This window comes from Notechis scutatus, chromosome Z (assembly GCF_049901735.1).
Source record: "Notechis scutatus isolate UNSWTSFEM ecotype Mainland chromosome Z, rNotScu1.2, whole genome shotgun sequence".
Classification (NCBI taxonomy): domain Eukaryota; kingdom Metazoa; phylum Chordata; class Lepidosauria; order Squamata; family Elapidae; genus Notechis; species Notechis scutatus.
The window spans coordinates 136,453,326-136,477,093 of NC_142025.1; the positions used below are offsets into that span (position 1 = coordinate 136,453,326).

A 23,768-nucleotide genomic window follows, 5' to 3' on the forward strand; every position below is an offset into this window, starting at 1 on the left:
CCATATTTCACACTTTATGACCACTGCAACATCCCCGTGGTCATTTAATCAGAATCCAGATGCTTGACAACTGACTCATATTTATGACCATTACAGGGTCATGTGATGTCCTTTTTCGATTTCTGACAAGTGAAATCAAGGGAGGAAGCCAAATTCACTTAACAACCATGTTACTAACTTAACAATTGCAGTGATTCACTTAACAACTGCGGCAAGAAAGATTGTAAAAATAGGGAAAAACTCACTTAACAAATATGTTACTTAGCGACATAAAGTTTGGGCTCAATTGTGGGGGTAGGTCAAGGGTTACCTGTAGAGCTTCTGTAGATTTCAAATTCTTATTATCCCATATTTGCAACCACATCTGATAACCTCATAAAGGCCATCCACCCCAAAATGAGATGTGGATGATTCTGTATTGTAGATTTAGTGAATAGGAGAGGCTGTTTTGCCTAATAAATCAAAACTACACCTAGTCCTTGACTTATAACCATTAGTTTAGTGACTATCCAAGGTTACAATAGTACTGAAAAAAGTGCTTCACAACCAGTCATTGCACTTACACCTGTTAAGGCAGTCCCATGGTCCCATGATCAAAATTGGGGCACTTGGCAATATGCAAGTATTTATGACATTACGGCATCCCCGGGGTTATGTGATTGCCATTTGGGACTTTCCAAGCAGGCTACCAACAAGCAAAGTCAATAAGGAAGCCAGGTTTGCTTAATGACCATGTGATTCACTTAACAACTGCAGTGGCAAGCTTAACAACCATGGGTAAAAAAAAAAAAAGGAAAATTAGGCACATCTCACTTAATAAGCACTTTGCTTAGCCACAGAAAATTCTGGTCCCAATGGTGGAATAAGTCGAGGACTGTTTCAGCTTCTACATCTGCAAAGACATTATAATCACAAGGTTTGTATGCTTTCTTACTCAAAAGTCTTTGTCAGATGTCAAATGAAGTGAGTTTCCACCAATCAGATTCGGTTCCTTTTTCAAAGAAGGTAGGGCTCCTTGTTCAACCATCAGGGGTTCAAATTTGATACCACTATTTATGGATAGAACTTTAAAACTTTTGTCTTACTGGCCTGTGCCTGAGAATTCATTATTTCAGCCTTGCCCAACCTGGTACTCTCTAAACCTGGGGTCACCAACCCCCAGTCTGTAGACTGGCATCGGGTCACAGCATGCGAGAAACCAGGCCATGCAAACAAGCAAAGTCCCATCTGCAAGATGCAGGCAACATGTGAATCCATTTCCCCTCTGGCCTGTGGGAAAAACCTTCCTCCATGGAACCAGTCCCTGGTTGGGGACCACTGCTCTAAACCACAAAGGAGACCCTTTGAGAGCGGTATGCAACGAAATTTCATTTTAATGTATGCCGATTAGCGTACATTCAAAGTGACAATGAAGTTATTCTAAATCTAACATCTATCACCCAGGCTTTCTACAAGAGATTTTCAGTTCTGCAGTCTGGAATGCTCCAACTTTACTCTAATTAAAGCAGGGGTATCCAACTTTAGCAACTTTTTAAGACCTGGTTGGCTGGGGAATTTTGGAGCTGAAGTCCACAGGTCTTAAAGTTGCCAAGGTTGGACACCCCTATGTTAAAAGTCTCTACACACAGCTCTGTGTAGGTAAACCTTTCACACAACAGCAAAATCAAAACTCAGATGCTGTTAAATAGCAGTATGAAGTGGAACAAACCCCACTGGCTTTATGGAAAAACAAAACAAAACACAAAAAAAACCACAGGGGATTTTTAGCATACTATTGAGCAGAGATTTCTTTTGGGGTGGTTGAGCTATTTTTAATTCATATAGACAACCTGGAGATGTCTGGTTGTTTCGGCTTGTACTTTCTCAATATCTGGCTGTTGGCTGGATAAGGCTGGTACATCTAAAACTCCAGAACATCTCAAGGACACAAATTTGCCAGTGCCTGAAGACATAAGGCAGAAACAGCTTTCCAATTAAAAAAAAAAATCCATTAATCATATGGTTGATTTCCCCCTGTAGCTGATAAATCAATACTTTTCTCACCCTCTTCCAAAGGTCCCACATTTTGCTCATTTTTAAATAGGTTCACATTTATTCCATGATAGCTATTTTTGCTCTTGACCTGAGAAGCGTTTCACATTTTTAATATGATATGCTGCTATCATCATGCTTGGATGAGACAACTCCCAATTCTTTCTTTAGTCTAATCAGAACAATACTGGACTCAAAGAAAATAGCTGGTGGATTTAACCTGAATTTGCCATTCTGTTTTTTGAGCCCAAAATTGCTTCCAGGAGGCTGAGTTAAGGACCGTCACTATTCGGTTGTATGAGCCTGTAATTGAGGTGTGTAGGGCAACCTGAAACGTAGTTAGGGGTGTCTGAACGCAGCATCCCTTGCTGCACAGTGATGCTCACTTGGATTTGAACTGGTGTTTTGCCAATCTATGTATGCTTTCTTGATGGCTTTTTAAAAAGCCTGTTGAGATTATGTGACAAGGTGCTCTCACAAAAATGGGGTTTTCTTGCTGATTAAATAGGCATTATGCTAACTGACAACCAGTGGTCTAATGCAGGGGTGGACAACTGTGGCAATTTTAGGACCTGTGGACTTCAACTCCCAGAATTCTATGCTGGCTCAGGAATCTTGGGAGTTGTAATCCACAGGCTATGAAGGCGCAAAAATTGCCCATCTCTGATCTAGTGATTAAGGCACTAGGTTAGAAAATATGAGACCATGAGTTCAAGTCTTACCTTAGCTTCATCTCCCCTCACATGGTTGTTGTTGTGGGGAAAATAGGCAGAAAAAATTGTACTGGATTTGTTCATCACCTTGAGTTATTTGTAAAAACAATAAAGGTGGGTATTAATCAAAATCAAATCCTAGGCATGAGCAATCCTGACATTTTCCCCCAAAGAGAAATAGTTTTAATTCTTTTCCCCACTAACTCTTCCAAGAGTTAGTTATCCTCCTTCAGTTTTTCTCTCTTCTTCTTTGAGCAGGCGGGGCATTTCTAAATAACCAACAGAGGTTACAACGTTTTATTCTCTGCAGAGAGATTCGAGGCCCAAGGTCATCTCATTAAGAAAGTTGATATTAAAAACAGGACATTGGTTCTACTGCTATGCTGTTTCCTTTAAAAGGAAAGGAAATTCAAGTTAGGCAGAGCTTCAATGTGCCAGAGGAAGTATCCCAAGGCGATATATTCCTATCCCTGCATTAGGCTAATGGTTACCATAGTTTTTTTTATAAAAAAAAAAATCACAGATTTACCTCTCCCAATTGCTGGTATCCTTTGCTGGTTTCCATTTTTTACAGGGCTAAAAAAAACAGGGAAAAAAGGTTACAGTTTAAACATGCAATCAAAAAGGAAGGATTGTGATCAAGTATGCGAATTCAGTTCCTCCCTCTGCTTGCAAGAACTTCTTAAAAGAAACCAACTTGAGGATGCAGAAATGAAGACCCTCCTCTTCCCTCTTCTCTGAAAAAAAAATGCTATAAATAAAGACTAAGAAAGATGCTGAGATGGGGGAGGAATGTGGTGGAAGGGGGCTACAGAGACCCATAGCTGTCTCCTGCTCACCCTTTGACCTCTTTACCCATTTCTTGTTTTGTCCACCCTGAAATATAAGCTTTGAACCTGAGGTTCACAAAAGATTTTAAAAAAAATCATCGAACTCTTCAGATTTATGGCTATTTGCACTAATCTCTTTCACCCCTGTGTTCCACACACCAACTCAGATCTGCTTTCCCATTTTTAAAAGAAAAATGTAACTAATCTTCAGAGTAATCCCCATTCCCCTTCCTTTCCTTAATCTCACCCTCTTTCTATCTCCAACACTACACCAATTCATTGGGATGCAGGGGCAGTAGGCCCGCCATGTTTGTCAACTCTGATTTGAGTCGAAAAGAAGAAGAAAGAAGAAGGGAGAAGAAGAAAGGGAGAGGAGGAGGAGGAGGAGGAGGAGGAGGAGGAGGAGGAGGAGGAGGAGGAGGAGGAGGAGAAGAAGAAGAAGAAGAAGAAGAAGAAGAAGAAGAAGAAGAAGAAGAAGAAGAAGAAGAAGAAGAAGAAGAAGAAGAAGAAGAAGAAGAAGAAGAAGAAGAAGAAGAAGAAATACCAACAGCATTTTTTTTGTATTAGGGTTTTATTTCTATTCTGCTCAATTCAAGGATTACTTCAGGTAACAAGGAAAGGAGAATAGGTAGTCCTCAACTTACAATAGTTCGTTTAGTGACCGTTCAAAGTTGTGATGGTGCTGAAAAAAGTGACTTATGACCGTTTTTCAGTTATAACCTTTGTTAGCATCACCATGATCATGTGATCAAAATTCAGATGCTTGGCAACTGATTTCTATTTATGGCCATTGCTGTGTCCCAAGGTCACGTGATCCCCTTTTGTGATCTTCTGACAAGCAAACTCAAGGGGGAAACCAGATTCACTTAACAACTGGGTTATTAATTTATCAACTGCAGTAATTTACTTAACAACTGAAGCAAGGAAGGTCGTAAAATGGGGCAAAACTCATTTAACAAATGTCTCACTTAACAACAGAAATTTTGGTCTTAAGTTGAGAACTATCTGAACACTGTATTATATAGTAACCGTTGTTTGGTTTCTTAGTTCTTAATTGTTTCGTTTCTTAGTCCATACTAAAAGTAACAATTCAAGCCGGCTAAAGACGAGCTTATAAGAAAGCTAAAATAAAAACCTAGATAAAAGCAGTCTTTTAAACAACTCTGAAAAAATGGCTGGCATATTAGAAAGAAATGCTCTGGTTTTCTTGCTGGTGTAGATTTTTATTTGCGAAGATTTTTACATTGAAAGTTAATGACTGATGACTATTTCTCTCTTTTTTCCTGCTCTGATTGCTCACCATTATTGGGTTCCTTAAAATGCATATGAGATGCTAAAAAAGCATGAACTACGTTTCATGCTGATCAACAGAATGTGTCCCTGCTTGGCAAAACAGGATTTAAACCAGGATATGTTTTAATTGCTGATCTATACAACTTGTCATGTATTGTTGTGTTTATTGCATTGTATGAGAATAGTGATTTATTTAAAAGTTGCTTTTGGTCCTGTGATTTATGTACAAATATGTACATGCTTGTACATTCATACAGGCATTTTTATTTTTATTTTCTTTTTTTAAAAAAACCCGGTTGAAGCTTCTTTTACTTTAAGTGCTTAAAACACTTCAGAGGATATTCTTAAATTAAGAAATATTTGAAATATAAAGTATCTACAGAAAGGGGGTGGGGTTGTCAATTTTTCTGCTACTGCCCCCATACCAAAGAACTGAAATCATCTGGGAAGGATGCAGATGTAGAACAGTGCAAATTTTTGTGCAGTCATATCTTCAGTACCAATGTTAAGGAGGGGGACGCAAAGTGGAGCTGTGTTGTGTGTTTGTATGTTTCAGTTGTAAAAGACTAGAGAACTTGGCTTTATCTGTGAGGATATGTCCCTACAGCCAGCCGTTTCTTAAATTCCTGACTATCTGTGTTAGTGGTTCTACACTGTTGATCTCCTTCAAGGATTTAACTGTACAGGTAATCCTTGACAAGCAGCCATTTATTTAGCAACCATTCAAAGTTATAACATCATTTTAAAAAATGACTTAGCACTGGTCCTTCTGCTCAAAAAAACATCACATGATCTCTAGGGTCACATGATCAAAATTTGGGTGTTTTGACAATCAGGCATGTATTTACGATAGTTGCAGCATCCTGGTGTCACATGATCCGCCATTTGCAACTCTTCCAGTTGGCTTCCAACAAGTAAAGTCAGTGGAGGAAGCCAGATTTGCTTAACAACCACGTGATTCCCTTAACAACTGCAATGATTCGCTTAACGACTGTGGCAAAAAAGTTGTTAAATTGGGTGTGATTCACTTAACAACTGCTTTATTGAGAACAGAAATTCTGCTCTCAATTGTGGTTGTAAGTCGAGGACTGCCCATACTTCAAAGTAAGGCAGTTTTAACAGTTTCCATGTGGCTGATCCTTTTCTGCTTCCCATACAACTGCCAAGTTTCTTTGGCAAAAGTGAAGGTGAAGGTGAGGCTAACTTAGCCATGCTTGTCTAACTACTCTCTCCCTCCCTCCCTCCCTCCCTCCCTCAGCTCCTCTCTCTGTGTCACACACACCAGCGGGTGTCACTTCACTTTTCAAAGCCTAACATTTAGAGACGCTCCTTTGAGATCCCTGCGTTATCTGCCACTCGGTTCTTAGCCAGGTTTTCAAATATGCCAACCAAACTCCGGAATTCAGGAATGTGCTGAACTTTATACAAATTTAGAGTTGTTTATTTTCCCCCTAATGTGTGGGTATGTGTTTAAATTTCCTGCCCGGGGGATAATATTTGTTTTGGCTTTTGGTTCCCAGTTTCTCTCTTACAATATCCTCTGTGGCGCAGTTTGGATTTTATTGGCGTTCCTGACATTCACGATATTTTCTTTCTTGTTCAGGTATAAATAAATAAACCTTCCAGGCTACCCACCCAAGAAGGGGTGGAGTGAAAGCTGGTGAGGAAGAAGAAGAAGAAGAAAGAAAGAAAGAAAAAAAGAGAACAGGACAAATGAAAGGGGAAAAAAAAGAAATTTCCCAGGGATTTCTGAGAACTTGAAGCAAACTTCCCGGACGTTGCTGGACAAAAGTGGAACAGGATCCAACTCTGAACACTGGGAGGACATTGAGTGGTGTTTGTGTGTGTGTGTGTGTGTGTGTGTGTGTGTGTGTGTTGCTTTGGCACTGCCCCTTGGCGGAGGCAGCGGACTGGGGTGACTACAAAAGCAGGAAGAGAGTCGGGACGTTCCTGTGAGTCACTTGAGGTGTGGGAAAAAGTTGCCGCGGTTGCCGTGTTCTTTTTTAGCAAAGGTGAGTTTGTTAACTTAAAGAAGCTTTTTTCCCCCCTTATCTTTCAGCGCCTGGGGAGCTCTGGCTGGCCAGATGGGGAAAGACATGTGTTGAACCATCTGACATCTCTTCTGCTAAAGGGAATTAGGGTTGCGGTGGGGCCGGGGATTGTGACTGTAGCTTGGGCTGTAGTAAAATAAGCCAGACTCATTAGTCCCCCTACTATACGGGGTGATTTAATATGACTAGCTGATGGGCTGGAAACGAAGGTGCTGTTTCTGTAACAGAGGATTGTAGTTTCGAAATGAGACCTGGGAGTCCGGACAGCTGAAAAAGAAAGCAATTATGCTTCTCATTTCACCTGGAGAAGAGCTAACCTAACCAGGTGGCCAACGGAAGCATTGGGAAAGGACGATCTCTTTGGAGGGTCCCCTTCTCTAATGGAAGGGAGGGCAAGGGGCGAATTGACCTTTAATTTCGCACAAGGATTAAAAGGGAACTTGGGGGTATGGTAGCACAAAGTCTTGTGTGTGTGTGTGTGTGTATGTGCCTGGAGGGGAAGGAATAAGTGAGTGGTCATAAATCAAACCGCTGCCGGGTTGAAAGCAAGACTGGGGTGGGGGGAGGGAGGGCTGCGGCTAAGCCAAATTGATACCCCTCCCCTTCAGCCACAGATCTCTGCTGGGATATCTTGGGATATTTCTCCTGGCATCTCAAAACTTTCAACACAACCACCTTCCAGCTCTTCACACACACGCACACACACACACACACACACACACACACACCACCCTCATTGTTTTGAGGTTCTCTTCTTGCAGAACCTAGTACTTGGAAGAGCCTTGCTATAAAATGTCCTTTTGTTCCTTCCAGATCCTTTCTAGCTGGTCCACCAACCTTCCCCTTGAAATCCCAATTTGGGTTTTCTGGGGCCAATATCCCATTAAATCTCCTTCTTTTTGTAGGACCCCAGAATGCATTCTTCTAACTCATTCTCCGCCTCTTGCTTGTTAGCTTTAGCTCCTTTTTCTAGATAAATCCAGAATATGGGCCCCTTCTCCACATAGATGTAGTTTCTCTGCTACATCAGAGCTCCACAATCCCACCAGATCCCATCCCTGCCCAGTGCCCAATGGTTTCCTTAATCCCAGCTGTGCACAAGCACTTCTAAAGACTTTATGTTAATTTTTTGAAGGAAATTCCGTCATTCTCCTCTGGGCCTAGTAACCATATCTGTCATCCGCAGACAGAGAGGGGAAGGATGGAAGGAAAAGGAATAGATATATTTTCCCAAGAGACTTTTTAGAATGAGCCCGCCTGGGATCATGCCAAGATCATGTCAGATCCAGTGGTTCTGATTCTCAGCTGTTTTCCCCGCCTCACATTTTTTGCATGCCCTCTTGAATGTGTTTTTGTGGTAGACACCCAACAGGCCATCCCTAAAGGCTGGAATTCTGCTGGAAAAAAAAACCCCACACCAAATGAAAGTGTATGATCCACAAACTGCACAAACCCTCTCTGCAGGCAGCCCTTAAGTGGTCATTGGGAACTCCAAGCAAAAAGGCTTGAAGGAAAAATAGACTTATTTGATAAAAGCTTGTTTGATCCGACGAATAACTTAGGCCAGGGTTTCTCAACCTTGACACCTTGAAACTGTGGACTTTCAACTCCCAAAATTCCCCAGCCAGCTAGCTACCTTCAATTCCCCAACTAGATTGCTCTAAATCAGAAACACTGGTATAAGGGCAGTTCATTCTCAAAGGTAACTTGCCTATCTTGCGACATGTGAATGTCATACTTTTCATAAATACATGCATATGGCTTTCTCAAAATAGTTCCTTCACCCTATCCCTACTGCTTTGTCTCAATGCTAGAACATTTCCCATAAAAATCAGTTAATTCATTTTCATTTTAAAAAAGTAAGAAGCCTTCCCTACTCCTTAGGACATTTTGGTTTAAACTTTATCTGAGAAGAGAAACACATTCTGGGCTCTGCCTCATTTCCCCTCTTTGCTCCTTCTACTCATAAGCTGCAGCAGGTTTAAGCTCATCACAAGTGGGCAGTTATGCCGTTTTGTGGCCAATTATCTCTTAAAATAATAATCAAGAACTCTGGGATTAAAAGGGTTGCATTTAAGAGCCTACTTCCAAATTGGAATCATCATGGAATAAGTTGTCCCTGTACCATACGTTTCAGCAGAAATCAAGCAAAACTCTGATCTCTTCCTTAGCTTGCATGGGAAACTATTTGACAGTCCTCTACTTATGACCAGAACTGGGACCAGAATTTCCATGGTTAAGCAAGGTGTCAAGTCAAGTTAGTTTATTACTTAGTCAAAGACCAGCAACCAGAACAAGTTAAGAACACTCCAGGAATATCCAGTTAAAAATTCTAGAATAAAATAATAAATAATACATAAAATCTATGTTATAATCACAATTTGGCATCCAATCACAGCAAAACAAAGGATGGCCTAATTATACTATTATATTAAACCTTAAAACTGTGAGGCCCATAATCATTAAAACTAAAATGCAAAAAAGTAGTAATGCAAAAGGGTTTGCTGCATTAATTGTGTGAAATAGCTTTTCTTTTATGTACACTGAGAGCATTTGCACCAAGACAAATTCCTTGTGTGTCCAATCACATTTGGCCAATAAAGGATTCTATTCTATTCTATTCTATTCTATTCTATTCTATTCTACTCTACTCTACTCTACTCTACTCTACTCTATGATGGATTAATCATGAGTTTCTGATGAATTCCCAGTGCTGCTGTGCAGAATCTAACTCCCTGCGCTGTAATCACAGTTTGTTCATCCTTAAGCAGCCCCTGGAGATAAGTAGTATTGGAACAGCCATGATACCTAGAGATGATTGGGAATATCTCTATAAAAAGAGATATCCGAATATCTCTATAAAAAGATCATTGGAGGATAATGTGTTCAATGGTCTCCACCTCTCCTGAGCCATAGGAACAGGGTCTTTCAATCAATGGTATCTTTTTATACTTGGCATGCAGGACAGCCAATGGAAACACATGGCAAGCACCCTGCAAAAAAATCGCCATCTCCAACTGCTGGTTGTTAAATGAGGCATACCTGATTTAATAACCACAGCTTTTTTGCTGTGGTTATTAAAATGAAGTATTGTGCTTGTTAAGTGAATCATGCTATTAAGCGAATCCAGCTTCCTCCCCTTTGATTTTGCTCATGGAAAGCCAGCTGGGAAGGTTACAAATGACAATCACATGAGCCCAGGATTCCACAACCATCGTAGATACCTGCTGGTTGCCAGGCACCAAGATTTTGATCACATGACTGTGGGGATGCTGCAACGGTCATAAGTACGAGGACTGATCCTCTGTCACTTTTTCCAGTGCCATTGAAATTTCAAACAGTTGCTAAACACATCATTGTAAGTTGAGGACTACCTATAATGCTGGATTATTCCATTGTGCAAGAATTCTAATTAAAGTTCTCCTGGCTGGACTACTGTAATGTGCTCTATAGGGAGCTGCCCTTGAAATGTACCTGGAAGCTTCAGCTGCTGCAAAATGTTTTAGCTGGCTCAAGGTGTTACAGGTAGTCCTTGACTTACAACAGTTTGTTTAGTGACCGTTCAAGGTTACAACAGCACCAAAAAAGTGACATGACTATTTTTCACACTTATGCTCATTGCAGCACTCCCATGGTCACATGATCAACATTCAGACACTTGATAAACTGCTTCATATTTATGATGGTTGCAGTGTCTCCGGATCATGTAATCAACCTTTTGAGACCTTCAGAAAAAGTCAACAGGGAAGCCGGATTCGCTTAATAACTATCAGTAATTTAAAAAGTGCAAGTGATCCAAGTGCAAGTGATTCATTTAACGACCGTGGCAAGAAAGGTTGTAAAATGGGGCAAAGCTCACAACCGTCCCACTTAGCAACAGAAATGTTGGATTCGTTTGTGGTCATAAGTCAAGGACTTTACCTGTTCTTGTTTTTTCTGGAACACATGTTGCACCTCCCTGATGTGAGCTGTACTGGTTGTTTCTGGGTCCAGTTCAAGGTGATAGTTTTGACCTTTGAAGCCGTACATAGTATGGGACCAGATCAGTGGTGGTATTCTACCGATTCGGCCCGGTTCTGGTGTACCGGTAGCGCCAAAGATCAGCTGCCAGAGAACAGGTTCGCTCTGAGGCTCTGCAGCTGGGCCCACCCATGCACCCCTGCTCCTAGGTCCTTTTTAACCTCTCAGCTGTTTGGCACAGTAGAGCGGATTGCTATGCTAAACAGCTGAGAGGCGCAGCAGCTTAGTTTTTACTGTTTTAATGCATGCGCAAAGCACGCATTTGGCATGCGTGCGTATCGCGTGACACCCCCCCGCAGCCACACCCACCAAGCCACGCCCACAGAACCAGTGGTGGGAACTTTTGAATCCCACCACTGGACCAGATTGTCTGAGGACCACTTCTGCCCAAGTACATCCACCTGTCCCACCAGACCCAGGAGAGAAGGAATGGATTCCCATCAGCTAGGGAACTACATTTTCTAGCATTTTCTACGGAGGTCTCTTTATGAAATATCCGAAAAGTGAGGCCGGCCTCATTCCTTTTGTCTTTCTAGAAGCCAACAAAACCTGGCCGTGGCATCTGTCCAGGGGAACCCCAGGGGACTGGGGAGCTGAATACTGTCCGCAAAACCAGGGTCTCGTTTCAAGGATTTTACAAAGAGAGATGATGGGTGACAGAGAGTAAGAGTAGAATGCCATGAAACAAGGAAGGTGGGATGAGGATGCTTCTATAGAAGACTTGATGAGGTCTTTTCATTTAGATCCCCAGCCTATGGGCCACTACTGGCCGCAGCCTTTGAAACTGGACCATGGTGGGCATAAAGCTCCATTTGCACAAGGGGTGGACAAGCACGAGAGAGAGAGAAACTCCATTCGCGCAAGTGGAGGGCACTTGCACTGGTGTGTGAAGTTCCACTCATGTGAGCGGAGGGTGGCTTGTGCAAGTGGAGCTTCTCGCGTATGAGCACAAGCGCCCTCCAGTCACCTGAGCGGAAGTTCATATGTGAGCGCATGCACCTGCCCACCACACACACACACACACACACACACACACACACACACACACACACGCTGTGCCGGATCAGGCCACCAAGCTGGAACCGCTGATTTAGGCCATGAAATGCTGGCTGGGGAATTCTGAGAACTGAAGTCCACTAGACTGAGAAACATTGATTTGGGATGTTTTCAGATCACTTCAGGTTGTGTCGCGGGTCTTCACCCTGTGCACCTTTCGGGTTTAGTTCCAAAAAGTTCTTTAAGGCTGTTGCATGTTTTGTGTAACTTCCCTCCCTGGCTGCCTTGCAATCTTGAGCAGAAATGTTAGTGCTTTGGATAGGTAAGATGTTTGGGTCCCTGCATATTCTGAAATAACTTTATGGAACTGGATCCAGAGAATCGGCTTTATTTCTACCAAATGGTTAGTAGCACCCACTGTTCTGTTTGGTAGAAGAGCCAGAAGTAGTGTTGGGCTGATGCAATGCAAACTACCCCCCTTATATGTGTGTGTCATGGAGTTGCTCATGAGTGTGACAGGGAAGGAGCTTGTGATGTAATACTGAGTCTTGCTTTGGTCATTTTGGATCTCATGGATACCTAGAGGACACTCCTAAGGAGATTCCCTAGGAGGAAATGACATCTGCACACGGTTGGACTTATTGGCTTTTTTCTTGTGTGCTTGTAATACTTTCCAATAAAAAGAAATAGAGTAAAAAGGAATTACGGCCACAATTGAGCCCAAAATTTCTGTTGCTAAGTGAGACATTTGCTAAGTGAGTTTTGACCCATTTTACGACCTATCTTGCTACTGTTGTTAAGTAAATCATTGCAGTGGTTAAGTTAGGAATATGGTTGTTAAGTGAGTCTGGCTTCCCCTTCGACTTTGCTTGTCAGAAGGTCGCAAAAGGGATCACATGACCCCCCGGGACAGTGCAACCGACATAATTATGAACCAATTGCCAATTTTGATCATGTGACCACCGAGATGAGGGCAAAGATTGTGAGTGTGAAAAATGGTCATGGGTCACTTTTTTTTTAGTGCCGTTGTAACTTCAAACGAACTATTGTTAAGTTGAGGGCTACTTGAAACGTCCTTTATTCCTCATCCCTTCTCAACCACAAAGGAAAAGGTCCCCACCCATCCTCCCCCATTCCTGAAACTGGCATTGGTATCAATAAACAAGTGGAAAATCTTCCTGGACTCCAAAGAAAGGGAATAATGAAGCTCAGGAGATAAGATGAAGAATCCAGGACTCTCCCAAGGGTTTTTTCCCCTGACTCCTGATACCTACGCTGGGTTTATTTACCACCCACAGCTGAGTCAACTCTTAGGCCGTTTTCCACTTCTGTCAGCACTTTCTGATCTTGGGAGGGAAGGAGAAGCCTTGCTTGACTTTCCTCTCCCCTCCTCTGCCTCCCTCCTCTACACTTGCCCAGACAATGTCTCCCTTCCACCCCCAGTGCAGCTCCATTATTCCCATTCAACATGAATCATCTCTATTAGATCATCACACCTCCGACAAGAACATTACAATGTTGGGCAGGTATGAGGAGAGACAGGAAACTCCAACGTCTGTAGTATCTGTAGGCCTAGTCCACCTTGGATGTAGGGGAGGGCCAACGGTACCATTAGGACATTATTTGGGGGCAAGCATCCAAAACGCTGAAGGATCTTCCTTACAGTCTGGTTTTCTGTATCTGAGTCAAGGGAAGGAAAATGCTCTCCCGTTTTAACAGCCATTCTCTTCCACACCTCAAATTCCATGCCAAGGTATCCAATGTTTTTGATATAATTACCATGAATCTTCACAGCATTGTACAGAAAGAAACTCCCAGTTTCTTAGATAATGAATCCATTCCAGTTACCCATGGATAGACCTAGTTTGGTTTAATACAACAAGGTACCCCATTGCAGGTTAGTGTACTGAGCAAACACAGTTATTTGGGCTTCCTAACTATGAATTGATGCATTAAAACTGGGCAATTGTGGGTTAGTAAATCACAATTAAGTAAATAATACCTTGTGTAAATTCAAGCAAGATCGGTAACATCTTGAATATACTGTATTCCGCTATGAATACAGCTAAATTCTGCTTCTGTCGAAGAAATAATACCTAGTTTGAGTCTTTTCCTCTTAGGCATCCTTAAAATCTTCTATTCTCCAGATCTTGCTCCTCTTTTTCAGGAACTTGAATCTTCCAGAGCAGCCTTCCTCAGTCAAAGAACTGGTTGGACAAGTTTTATGTGGGTGGCCAGTAGGTGAAAAATATCCTAAGCTGGGTCAGAAGGGAGCAGAATTCCTGTAACTCTTTCATTTATCCCAAGCTGTGATCTTTGCCCTCTCAGATCGAAAGGAAAGTAAGGTCAGATCGACTCCTGTAAAACTCTTGCATCAAACCTTGTGATTCACATTTTATGTGAATTTGGTAGATTGAGCAAAACCAAGAGTGAACCTTGGTATAAGGGATTCTCTCTTTTGTCACATATTCTCTATTCTATCTCAGAGGAGCCAAAATATGATAGTTTCATGGTCACCATAATCAACACCTTGGTAGAAAATAAATCCAGACAGGGTAACTGTTTTTGAAAACTTGTCTTCTGAGCTTATTATTTTTTTCATATCATTGGTTCCTGGGCTATCTGTTTTCGAAGAAAACCACAACAGTCTCCTGGCTGCCTTCAAGTTGAGCAAATTTATTACGGCAGAAGATTTCATAGTGAGTCATGTGCCCAATGTGTTAGCTAAGTTGCAGATAAACTCAGAGTTGGCTAGAAAGGAAGGACAGTGGTGAGATCAGGGAAAATGCAAAAGACAAGGACTGCTACGTGGAGGGCTATCGCAAATTGGCATTAGCACTAAAGCAAACATCCTGCCATGGGTAAAGTAATTAACACATGGTGTGATTAAAAATGGATTATGTCCATTTAGGGCAAAAATGATAGGCTTAATTCAATGGGAGTTGATTGGGAGCCACCCAGAATTAGCTTTAAGGTAGGCAGCTACAGTATATAAATGTTTTAAACAAATAAACAAACAAGTAAATAACTCATGATTTGGTTTCATGCTTCGGCTATATAAATGCTTTAAACAAATAAACAGCTGATGCTTTGGTTTCGTGCTTCAGGCTCCTGACTTGCAATGGGATGTGCAATCTTTTATTTATCCTCAGAAGGACACTTTGTTCCTGTGGGCCTCACAAAAGGTGAGACCTAGGCTGTAGTGGGCGTCAGTGGGGGATTTTGTGGCAGACTTATTGATGAGATTCAGATCTGGGTCTTTAGGAAAGGAATGAACTCATTCTGGTTCCAGTGGGAATGCTTTGGACCCTAATCTTATGTCTCCCTTTTCAGATGCCCATCCTCAAGCAGTCTCCAGTTTCTCATTCCAAGAAGAGGCCCCGTCTGGATCGAGCCATGATTAGTGCCCCTTTGGGGGATTTTCGACATACAATGCACATTGGCCGTGGAGGCGATGCTTTTGGAGACACGTCATTCCTCAGCAACCACGGGGGCGCCAAGACCAATGGGTTGCCTCACGATGTAGCAGTGTCTCCTGGGTCTCTTGGTTCTCCTGGAGATGTTTCTGGTTGCTTTGAACTGCTTTCTCCTCCTGGGAGCGGGAATGGAGTAGTCCAGAGTCCAGCAACATCTACCCCCGATGGCAGCTTTGTGGTACTGCAGAGCCCAGAGAAGGCTGACTGGAAGCCCCCTAATGGAGAAGATTGGGACCTGCAACAGAAGTTCTCCCTGGAGAGTCCCACTCTGGACCATGCTGAATCCCTTCTCTCTTTCCAGCTGGACTTGGGCCCTTCCATCTTGGACGATGTGCTGGGAGTGATGGATAAAGACTGGGACAATATTAAAGGGCAGGATCAGGAGGTATTGAGGGATGAGAGCCCAAGCCCATTGGGATGCTCCCAGCAAGAAGATGAAAAAGAAGAAGAGGAAGAGGAGGAGGAGGAGGAGGAGGAAGAGGAGGGACAGGGCTACAGTTTTGAAGATGAACAAGACGAAGAGATTGGGTTATAGGAGGAGGAACATCTTAGCTTTGCTGTTTCTTTTCCCCATCCTAAAATTTCTGCCAGTCCGCTCTTGCAGAGTTTTTCAGCTGCTACTGCAGTAGTCAGCAGTTGGCAGCCCTTTGGCCAAATATGGCCAGCAAATGACTGTTAGCTAATCCACCAATTTATCCCTGCTTCTTCCCATAGAGAAGTATTTTTTATCTTCAGATTTCTTTATTGTGGTGTCCAAACAGGAAAACACCAATCAGAATCCTATGGCATTCCATGATGCTACTTCTGAAAAATAAGTTCCAGGAGATGCTTAATAATCCTGGTTCTTTCCCCACTTCTTGTATTCCTTCCAAGGCCTGGGACAGTGCAGCTTCTTTGTACTGGAAAAATACGTCTTGGCTTCAGCCCATCTCTCAATCTGGAATCAAAGTGACATACCACTGAGCCTGTTACGAAACTGTCTGTCTATCATCTGCTCTTATGTTTATCATAAACTGTCTTGAATTTGTGTTCTCTAACCCACCGTTTCTCTCTATGAACTTGGAATATGTTTTGAGAAAAGGTCACCTAAGAGAACAGACTGAGAGAATGTGAGGACACAGTCTTAACCAACAGGCACATGGTTGAAAATACAGACTAAGAGAGAATGATAACATTTTGGGAAACTCTGTCTAATGATCTCCAATATGTAGCCAGTCTCTTCTATCAACATGTATTAGCTATTGGGACATTCAAAGGTATGAAGCCTTCTTCTGTTTATCAGTCTCTTTTCAATGGATGAACACAACCTAGCAAAATTGCTTCCATTTCAGAATTCATTCAGTTTTTTTCTCTTAAACCTGTGGCTCTGTATATCCAAGCAGTATTGTATACCCAGGCAAGATGTGAGATGTCTTTTTAAGTGATGATCTTGTTTTGAGAAAAGAACATGATTAGAGGGAAGTCAAAAGAACTTTGTCATGTTTTCTTGAAGTCAATGAAAATAATCAAGATCCTTTCATGGCATGAAGAAGGAAGAAAAGATGTTTGGTTCATAACTAGAAGAGACCAATGAGAGGACCGCAATTAGCTGCACCCCTAGCTGCCTCTGACAAGGGACAGAATTTTCTGCCAGTGGCCCACCTCAATGGTTTTTGCATCCTGTATAAAAAGAAGCATCTGTTTTTGTCAGTCCAGTCATGTACAAAAAAGGACAACATTTTCAACGGATAAGGTAGCTGGAACAATTCTGTGCTATTTTTCGCTCTCTTTTGGCTAGTCACTTTTAAAAACAGATTTATTTATGAAGGACAAAATTTGGAGTGGTTGTGTGGAAAAAAATATGCATCAATTTTTTCTTCTTCATTAAAGCTGTGATGGGGTTGGGTGGTAAGACAGGGTTGCATCCATAGATAGCATCTCTATCCAATTTGAACTGGATAACCTTTTAAATCAGGTGCTTTTAAATTAATACAATTCAGTGGGCTGGAAGCAGAAATAACTGGAGAGGGATTTACACTGGCCAATGTATTTTTGAACAACACTTTTATAATCCCAGATCCATCAAATTAATAGCTTGTCTTTTTGCCTATCAGATATTTCTTTTACATTCTTTTGAAAGTGATATTCTGTTATAGCTATCTTGGCTTCCCTAAACTGGCCTGCGGGAACATTGTCAACTCATTTTTGGAAGTTAATGGTAAACAGTTGGGAAACAAATCTGCCTGTTCTCTGTACATATGCAGAATTGGTGGTACAGCTGTAGATTTGTTTGTGCTAAATGTAAGAATACTTATATAGAAATAATGCTTTCCCCTTACTATACACCTTAGTTCTGCCCCATAAATTTTATCTACCCTCTTGTTCCTAGTTTAGATCTATCGGCTCCTTAGGGCAGTGTTTCTCAATCTTTAAGAGGAATGGACTTCAACCTCCAGAATTCCCCAGCCAACATTTTAAATAGCCAAGATTAGGAAATAATGTCTTAGGGATTGCTTACAGACGGACCTAGTCTATATGTTCCTTGATTCCATCGTATTTCTGCTTTTGTGTTCTTACTCCTGATTCATTTATTGTAATGGAAAAGGCACATAGAACTGTAATGTATATGGCCTTATCTGAAGTATTTATCTGCTACAAAAAAGAAAAGTTGTTTTTACTGCCAGAGTGAGTGTTACCCCCCTCCTTCCTCTCTCCTGAATGGGATAAGTTTTAAATATGTCAGAATTAAAATAGATAAGGGTGCATTACTAAATGCACATTACTAAAACTGACATTGCTACAAGATAAGGTAGTGATCTCAACCTTAGCATCTTTAAAATGAGTGGACTTCAGCTCCCAGAATTCCCCAGCTGACATGAGAATTGAAACCCACTTCTGGGAGTTGATTTCCACCTATTTCTAGGCCGCCATGGTTGAGAAACACTTGAGATAAGGTATGTATATCCTGTGGCTCCCAGAAGCTCTGAATGTAGCCAATGAACTTTCCCAGAAGTGGCTACTGAGTTGTAGTTTTTAATATAAGGAAGGAGGAAGAAATAATTAATTTCATGAAGAGCAGACTCTGTTTTGTTTAAAATTCAATGTCTTTGTCTGGCTTTGAGAGCACATGCCAATTAAACAGCCAGATGCATCCTTCTGATCATAAAGAGCTAAATACCTTTGCAGTAGATCTCAGTTACTTATCCTTTACTAGTCTATGGAGATTCTCAGTCATCCAGGTCATGGTTGTCCCAAAGGTGCTTTTTCAAGAGGAAAAACTTGTGTTTGTGGTGGGGGAGGGGTTGAAGACATTTTCTTCTCACCTTGGATGTCTTCAAGGAAAAGCAAAGTCCAGCTGCTTCTTGAAAAAGCACCTTTGGTTTGAAAAAAACCTCTAGTATAGCACCAGACATCTCTGTTTTTGTTTTTGTTTTGTTTTGCAAATGAGACAGGTGAGTGGGGATGAGGGAGTGGGAAAGACTGTTTAAGTTGTGACCATGTTTTTGCATCACGTATCCTTTCTTAGCAAACTGTCTTGGCTTTGTAGTGGGAAACATGATTCCTAGTTTTGTTTTGCTGGATCCCATGTCCCAGCAAGCAATTTCAAGACTAGAAGTGAATTTAGTGCCACTATATCTGTGTTTATTACCCGAAGAATGTAGGTTTGGGTAGGGGGTATCAGAGAAGCTTAAGGAAATGGGGTTCCTCCATCATTTGAGATTCTCCATGTGAAGTGTAAGAAGAGTTTTAATGCATGAGGACAGATTAGTTGGGTTTTCCAGGAAGTAATGTACAGACAGTTTCAACAGAAGCTAGAGTCCCATAAATTAATGTTGGTCAATACTCAGATTTATTATGGGTGGAGATATCTTCCAGCTGCAACCAACTACAAACAGGAGCTTAGCTGAAGAATGTTTCATCAGATAATCACAAAATACTATCAGTTATTGCTCCAAATAGTTAGTGCATCTACTCTAATTTAGGGCTCTGGAATTCTGTTCTCAACAATGGACTCCCTGAAAGTAACAAGACGATAGAAGTGTGATGCTGTTTATGAAGAATAATAAATAAAAATATTGGGATGACAAAGAGGTGAGGGGAGGGGGGGAGGGGAAGGGGAGGAAAGTAAAGATATGGATGTGTCTGTTGCAAAGTTACAATTCCACTGTTTTATTCTTCTTTAGTGGGTGGTGACTTTACCCACCTAATATAAGCTATACAGTTCCTAAAGCAGTATGTCTGCATTGTGAATATACTCCAAAAGAGGAGGAGGTTTCTAATTTATATAAAAAGAAATAAAAATGTGTCTCATGTATCAGGCAGGTTGGGGTTAAAAAGGGGGTGCTCGGGTGGTGAAGATTACAGCGTTCAAAACATGGACCCGCGAGCATGACAGATGTTGTAATCCATGCTATCTGCAGGGCTCTGCCCCAATGTATATCGTAATCCCAAATTGCCCCCCTACTTATCCCCATGTTAAAATGTGGTGGTGAGCGTGTTTTATCTCTGTGGTATGATTTTAAAGCTGTTCCATTAACGAGGTTTGGTTACTGACTGCAAATAAGATTGGGTCTGGTCTTTGGTCTCCAATTTCCTTTGGGAAAATAAAACCACCCGTTTGCTATTCTCTACTATTTGTATGCATTTCCAAACCTCTCACCCTCCCGTCCAAGATTTAATCCTGAAACCTATTTCTTAGATCCCCACGGATTCTTAGATCTTTTTTTATTATTATTATTTTTTAAAATAATCCTTGCAATTGATGTAGCAAGAATGGCTCTGAGTACATTACATTTATTATTTTGTAATAGCTCATGTTATGGGATTGCTATGTAAGAGAATGTCTATACAGCTCCCTCTCTTGATGTGTTTAAACTATCAACCTACTATCAGACTATTTGTACAGTGACCAAAAATTGTTTGATATTTCTTGTAATTAAAAGCAAATTAGTTTCGGATGTTTGTCTTTTGTATTCCCATCAGATTCTTTGCTATCACTGGCTGGTTCAGGATAGGAATTTCTGCTCAAGGATGGGGTTTCTGGTACTGAAAAAACACCTACAGCTAGGCCTCAGTTTATGACCATAGCAATAGCCATTAGATGTATATACTGCTCCAGGATCAAACAGCTGGCAGTTGGCAAAGTTAGCCTGCAATACTCCATTTTAACCTCTGCACCCCCACAAACATAACTGAACCCCAAATGCTAAGCAAGATAGTTGTTAAGTGAGTTTTGCCCCACTTTATTACCTTTTTGCCACAGTTGTTAAGTGAATCAACCACAACTGTTAAATTAGTCACACAGTTATTAAGTGATTCTGGCTTCCCCATTGACTGTGCTTGTCTGAAGGTCGCAAAAGATGATCACATGACCCTGGGACACTGCAACCGTCATAAATATGAGTCAGTTGCCAAGTGGCTGAATTTTGGTCACATGACCATGGGAGTTCTACAATGGTCATATGTGTCACAAATCACATTTTTTCCCCCAGTGCCATTGTAACTTCAAACTCTCACTAAACACACCAAATTGTTGAAAGTTGAGGACTATCTGTATAACAGTTTTCTGAGTCAAGGTATATCAGGCTAGGATATTTTGGAATCTTGCTCAGCATTTTACAGATCTTGCTGACTTTGGTTTCCTTTTCTTCTTTCTCTTATATGCATACAATAATCATTTATGCTACCCTTCCATGTTACCCATACTAGCTCTTGGAGGTACTGAATGAACTTTTTTTTTGGAACCGGCTATCTTTATGGAAATTGCATCAATTGCTCCTCAGCCACTGTGATCTTGATCAACTAATGTGATTCCTCCCTATGGACATCTCACAATGGTAGATCTTGTAATCTCCTGTTTCTATTTTAGCTGATCAAAAAAGGAAAACTGGGGTTTCTCTGTACGTTCTCTTAGCAATGGAGTTGCCATAAAAAAAAACAACCCTAAATATGGTAGCTTTTGTTAACTAAAAAACCCTCTGCTCCTTTTCACCTGCTGAACATAATCTAATGTCCAGTGCTCTACCGCTTCCCCTATCGGCTCTGCAAGTCACTGGATAGATGGGTGACTTTTTGATAAGGAATGTGATCAAAGCATCTTCAGAGCTTCTGTCACTGATTCACTGTCATTCCTTGTACTATGATATTTTCCAGAAATTGTCTCAACCTGGCCCAACGTTGGCTGTAAAACCAGTTCTAGTCTTGCATTAGCCATTAAAGCCAGCTGGATGGCTGGGTCAATCAACAGGACAATGTGAATTCTAGTTCTGTCTTAGGTATGAAAGCTGGCTGAGTGACTTTGGCCCAGTCCTTGTCTTTCAGCCCAATCCACCTCACAGGGTTATTGTTGTTGTGGGGAAAATAGCAAAAGAAAGGAGATATATGTATGTATGTATGTATGTATGTATGTATGTATGTATGTATGTAATAGCAATAGCCATTGGTATTCAGCTTAAGAGATATATATATATATATATATATATATATATATATATATATATATATATATATATATATATATTTGTTTTCTTAATATATATAATATATATATATGAATATATATATATATATTCATATTCTTAAGTTTTTCGGGTACTTACATGTATGGTATTCAGCTTTGTTCGGGTATTTTCCCACGTCATTATAGTTGTGCTTTTAAAGTTGTAGCAACGTTTCAGCAGAATCTCATCTGCCATCATCAGGCTTCTGTATTATGTTCTGTATTCTATTACTTCTGTAATACATACATACATACATACATACATACATACATACATACATACAGTGTATGGCATACTAGTTGAAGCCATTGCAGTGGTGTTTCTGGCATTCAGAAGCTGTGGTTCTGAAGAAGCTAGCAGGCCCCAGGGACGAGAAGGCTAATTTTGGCTAAAGTTGAATCAACCAGGTCACTATTGTTTGCCCTGATAGCTGGTAGTTATTCTGGGTATTAGCCATGCTCCTTTTATTGCCTTTTACTGTCTAATCCTATCAAAATGCCAGCTGGGGATACCAGGAATCAGACCTCCAGCCATACTGTAATGCCGTACCTTCTCTTCAGTATGGTTTTGTATTTAACTGGGCACAGAATGCACTGATGACCCTTGAAAGGGCTTTGCAACAGATGAGAGGTTTCTGCCTCACCCGATTGGCTCTGCACTGCGGATTTTCTAGCCATGCCTGGACTAAGGGACAGGCTGATGTCAAGCACCCAATCTTGAGGCCTCATGCTTCCTGTGGCTGGGCCCAACCCTCTCCGCAGCTACTTGTCATTTGCAAAGCATTTCCTTTGTTTCCGATGGTCTGGCTTGAAATGCCAACATGTGAGTGGTAAGCACGAAATCAGGAGGAATGCAAGGGGTTGCAAAACAGACATATTGAGGGGCAGGGGAAGATGAACAGTATTCTTTGGGTCCAGCTGAATATTGGGGGTGAGGGGACAATGGAAGAAGATAGAAGAGAGGAAAATAGGAGAAAATGGCTAGAAGATTGATAATACACACAATGAACAGTAAATTGTGAACTTCTTTGTCTCTATCTGTACTAGGATGAATATGGGGACAGCCTGGTTGAAAAGGATGCCTCATAGCTCGGGGGGAGGGTTATTAATATCAGGACACTTTTACTGAGCTTGTATTGGCTGAATCAGGCCATTACTATTAGCCACAATGGTTGTAGATTACTTCCATGATCAAACATTAGTTTTCAGGGATCACAAACAGGAAGTAACAATTACATTCATATCCCAGCTTCTTTTTGTCAGCCGCTGTAGGAACCAATTGCTGAACCAGCTTGATTCCTTAGCAAAGTTTCTCTTCCCAATAAGTAAAGTGAGATAGGGGAATATTTATGGAAGTGATTAAAAGTCAAAATGGCAGCCACAAAGGTTTATTTTATTTACTTATTAAATTCATATGCCTCTCATTTCAGTATCAAGCAATCCTGAGCAGCTTACAATGTCATAAACAACGATAAAAAGCAGTTAAAGAATTAATAGCAATAGCACTTAGATACTGCTTCATAGTGTTTTGCAGCACTTTCTAAGCTGTTTATAGAGTCAGCATATTGCCCACACACACACACACACACAATTTGGGTCTTAATTTTGCCAACCTCGGAAGGATGGAAGGCTGAGTCAACCTTGAGTCAGTCAGGATCGAACTCTTGGCAGCCGGCAGAGTTAGCCTGCAATACTACATTCTAACCACTGTGCCACCATGGCTAAGTCGTGGTTTTAAAAACATTAAAATATTGAACTTTCAAATTAAAACATTAAAATTAACCACAAAGCAAATAAAAGAACTAACTTAATTGTTTTAATTTAATAAAAGAAATGATTTAATTGGAGTTTCATTGAAACGGTCTGTTTTTTGTGTATTG

At 41.1% G+C, this 23,768-nt stretch overlaps 3 protein-coding genes across 4 annotated transcripts in view; all 3 read left to right on the top strand.

Annotated features, from left to right (window-relative positions):
* The window catches only part of EPS8L1 (EPS8 signaling adaptor L1), a 197,659-nt gene that overhangs the window by 75,395 nt on the left and 98,496 nt on the right, over positions 1-23,768 (top strand). The window lies entirely within an intron of this gene.
* On the top strand, positions 6,742-20,347 carry CDC42EP5 (CDC42 effector protein 5). Of its 2 annotated transcripts, XM_087948361.1 has the most exons (4): positions 6,742-6,879; positions 14,102-14,171; positions 14,569-14,633; positions 15,268-20,347. In XM_087948361.1, the coding sequence occupies exons 2-4, from the start codon at positions 14,159-14,161 to the stop codon at positions 15,943-15,945; spliced, it is 756 nt and encodes a 251-aa protein (XP_087804487.1). In that variant the 5' UTR covers positions 6,742-6,879; positions 14,102-14,158; the 3' UTR covers positions 15,946-20,347. The 2 variants fall into 2 exon arrangements, with proteins under 2 accessions (XP_087804487.1, XP_026533223.1); XM_026677438.2 differs by lacking the exon at positions 14,102-14,171 and having other exon boundaries at positions 6,748-6,879.
* The window catches only part of LENG9 (leukocyte receptor cluster member 9), a 32,161-nt gene continuing 15,152 nt past the window's right edge, over positions 6,760-23,768 (top strand). Inside the window, exon 1 of the mRNA XM_087948358.1 lies at positions 6,760-6,879. The gene's annotated coding sequence lies outside the window, so the exon portion shown is untranslated. The remainder of the gene's footprint in view (positions 6,880-23,768) is intronic.

Coding starts and splice junctions, on each gene's coding strand:
- CDC42EP5 (XM_087948361.1), top strand. Junction 14,634..15,267: donor TTACGGCAGAAGATTTCATA/GTGAGTCATGTG, acceptor CTCCCTTTTCAG/ATGCCCATCCTCAAGCAGTC.